General features: G+C 39.7%; 1 protein-coding gene and 1 pseudogene across 1 annotated transcript in view; one reads left to right on the top strand and one right to left on the bottom strand.

The window, feature by feature from the left end:
• Positions 1-1819: 1819 nt before the first annotated feature.
• LOC120584139 (uncharacterized) lies at positions 1820-1938 on the top strand (annotated as a pseudogene).
• A 196-nt stretch (positions 1939-2134) lies between these two features.
• LOC120584076 (lysozyme-like protein 1) overlaps positions 2135-2865 on the bottom strand; it is a 10916-nt gene continuing 10185 nt past the window's right edge. Inside the window, exon 4 of the mRNA XM_039839661.1 lies at positions 2135-2385. Within this exon, the coding sequence (XP_039695595.1) occupies positions 2316-2385 (70 nt within the window). The 3' untranslated portion in view covers positions 2135-2315. The remainder of the gene's footprint in view (positions 2386-2865) is intronic.

Raw genomic sequence — 2865 nt, 5'->3', positions numbered from 1 at the left:
AGTAGGCTATACGGAAGTGGCACAATCTTTCAGCTTCGGGAAAAACCAAGAGCAAAGACACCCAAGGAGAAATGGTTTATTGGGTTCAAGAGACATCAAGAAAATGGTAGACCAGACAGAAAGTGTTAAGAAATAATAGGAACCAGGCTGAGATGCAAAGGGACAGATGCTGGGGGAGAGGGTACCGAGAGTCAGGCAGAGCTGAGTCCCCAAAGAAAGAACGTACCCACATAAACGAATTTCTACGCCGTACTATCTGACCGTCTGCTCAATGCATTTGGTAAACTGCTGATAAGGTGGTTGTGAGGAGAAACTGAAAACATGTTTCCAAATGTCCTGGAAACTAAAAGGGAATATAAATCTTAGTTGTTATTTTAATATACTTTTGTTAAATGAAGATAACTCAGAAGTAGAAGTAATATTTTTCTCTTGAATTTCTGAGGGCATTAATTGTAGAAAATAAGCTGAGAAAATGAAATTTTTAATCCTAAGTTATTATTTATAGAAATACTAACTAAATAAAACATTTAAGGAGAGAAAGCATGAGTAGGATTGCATGCTTAGAAATTTTATGTTTTGCAAAAAAAAAAAAGATCAATCAACTGTAAGACCAGCCAACTTCCCTTCACCTTGAATTTCAAAGCACTTTTTTTGGAATTGGGTTTTGTTTTTTTGTTTTATTTTTAATCTTTCCCCTAGTCTTCAAACAGCTGGTGCCGGGGCCGTGCCAACCTAAGTCATTAACATGATACCATTGGTTTTAATGAAGCAGGAGTTTTGGCTAAGAATAAGGACTACAGGGCAGATGGATAATGGGACAATAATAATGAAAAATGCATATCTATGGATTTCATAAGCACAGATTATTGATTAAGTGCAGTTTAATAGATCCTATATTTTTCAAATTTCCTTCAGCCATCTTATAGAATTATTTTTTAATTCTTACATGAGTTTTAAAAGTTTTTTTCCCCATGGTTTGTAATGCCTGTTAAATTGTCACTGGATTATGTTTGTTTAGACATGTATGAAATGTTTATATTCTTCTGGCAATTAGCTGTTTAGATTTTTTAAAAGCTTATGCCTGCAAGTGAAACCAGTGGATGTGAAATGAGCCAACAGTAAAACTCAGGCAGTTGGCAGCCAGAGTGTTTATGGATCATTTAGGTGTTATCACAAAGTCCATCAGTGTAATCTGTGCAGACTTTCTTCTAAGTGTGAAACTTATTTGTAGGCATAATTATGTCTACAACAAACTTTAACTTAGTGCATTCTTGGGGTCAGATTGCATTCAACCTGAGCACATCGCTTTTACCAAAAGTCGCACAAAGCCACCCCAACTGTACTTTCCCCAGAAGAACAGAGAACCGACAAGAGAAAACTCAGCTTGAGCAGAGCTGCACTGCCATGGGAAGGGTAGAGAGGCCATCCTGCATGGAGCAGAGACTCCTGGGAATATCTCTTCGAGATCATGCAGTGAAATATCCTTTAAATAGTCAGGCCAGTTTCCTGACCAAACTAATAAAATCTACAGATCTAAGCCTGGAAACAATTTTGTTATGAGGATGTAAGTGTGGTTTTTGAGTTTGATGGATTTAATTTAAATGGATGTTGCAGTAACATGGGGAGCTCTCTGACCATCGGGGCTAAGAGCTACAATTGCATCGTTTTGGTCCCAATGAAATGCCCATCAGGACTGCCCGGAGGAAGAAGGAACATTCTTGCTGAGCTGAGGAAGGACTGTATGTCCACTGACCAGGAGAAGAATGACCCCAAGCTCCAGGACACAGGTCAGCAAACTTACTTTTAAATGAGCAGCCATGTCTATGGCCATGCTACCCTGAACAAGCCCGATCTCGTCTGATCTCGGAAGCTGAGCAGGGTCGGGCCTGGTTAATACTTGGATGGGAGACCACCTAGGAAGACCAGGTGCTGTAGGCGTAAAAAATAAAAAAAATAAGGGATTGTAAGCTGACAAGATTCTTGCAATCTGTGAGGTCAACCAAGGGATGCCTCGCCTTCCAATAAAGAAAAGTTTGTTCCATCCAGGGCCAGAACACTTTGTAGGTGACTTTTCAAGTCTTAACATCATGTTTTTATAATATCATTGAAACAGAGTCAGTGTGAAGTCAAGACATTTAAATAGAAATATTTATTTTCTTAAAAATGTAGGTTAGTTTTTTGTTTTGTTTTGTTTTTTAATCTCTGACTCTGAAAAGGAATATTGGGAGGAAGGGGGACAAGATGACACAAACATTTTGACATTCATTGTACATTCTAGGGAGTCGCTGCAAAAGCATCCTTGGTCCAGTTCCAGTTCACGAAACCTCACATCCTTTTCTCCACTCAGACAGGTCTCTGCCTTCGCAGTGTTTCTTCCAGCCTTGCCTAAGGGGGTGAGGGAAGCAGAAACAAAAGAAGAAAGCATGACAATCCAAATATTCTTAGGTTGAAAAACCATAAATAATTAACCCAAATAAATAACCAGCAGTGCCCAGGATTTAGTTTCATTTACTTCTGAGATCCAAAGACTCTATTGCTTTGCCTCGTTAAGACTTTTCTCCCCCCGGTTTTCTCCTAGTCATCCTTCACCTCAATGCAACAAGGAAGCAATTTTTATTAAGACGGTCATTTAGTTAAACACCTACATCTCTGGAAGTTTGGTTTCCCCAAGTGGGGGACCTGATCAGCTTTGTTCACGAAGAGCAGAGGTGCAGAGGTGACAGTGAGCACCACGAAACACCATCCCATGCACAGTCCTAGGGAAGTGTCCTGACAATTTATCATTTTCCTCTCCTGCTGCTCGTTTTCTCTCCCCACAAAATGCTGTGGTAACCTTCCAAATCTTATCCAAAGCTAGAGCAAACT

The sequence above is a fragment of the Pteropus medius genome, unplaced genomic scaffold (assembly GCF_902729225.1).
Source record: "Pteropus medius unplaced genomic scaffold, Ma_sr-lr_union100, whole genome shotgun sequence".
NCBI classification, from domain to species: Eukaryota; Metazoa; Chordata; class Mammalia; order Chiroptera; family Pteropodidae; genus Pteropus; species Pteropus medius.
This window is presented reverse-complemented; position numbering and strand designations above follow the sequence as displayed.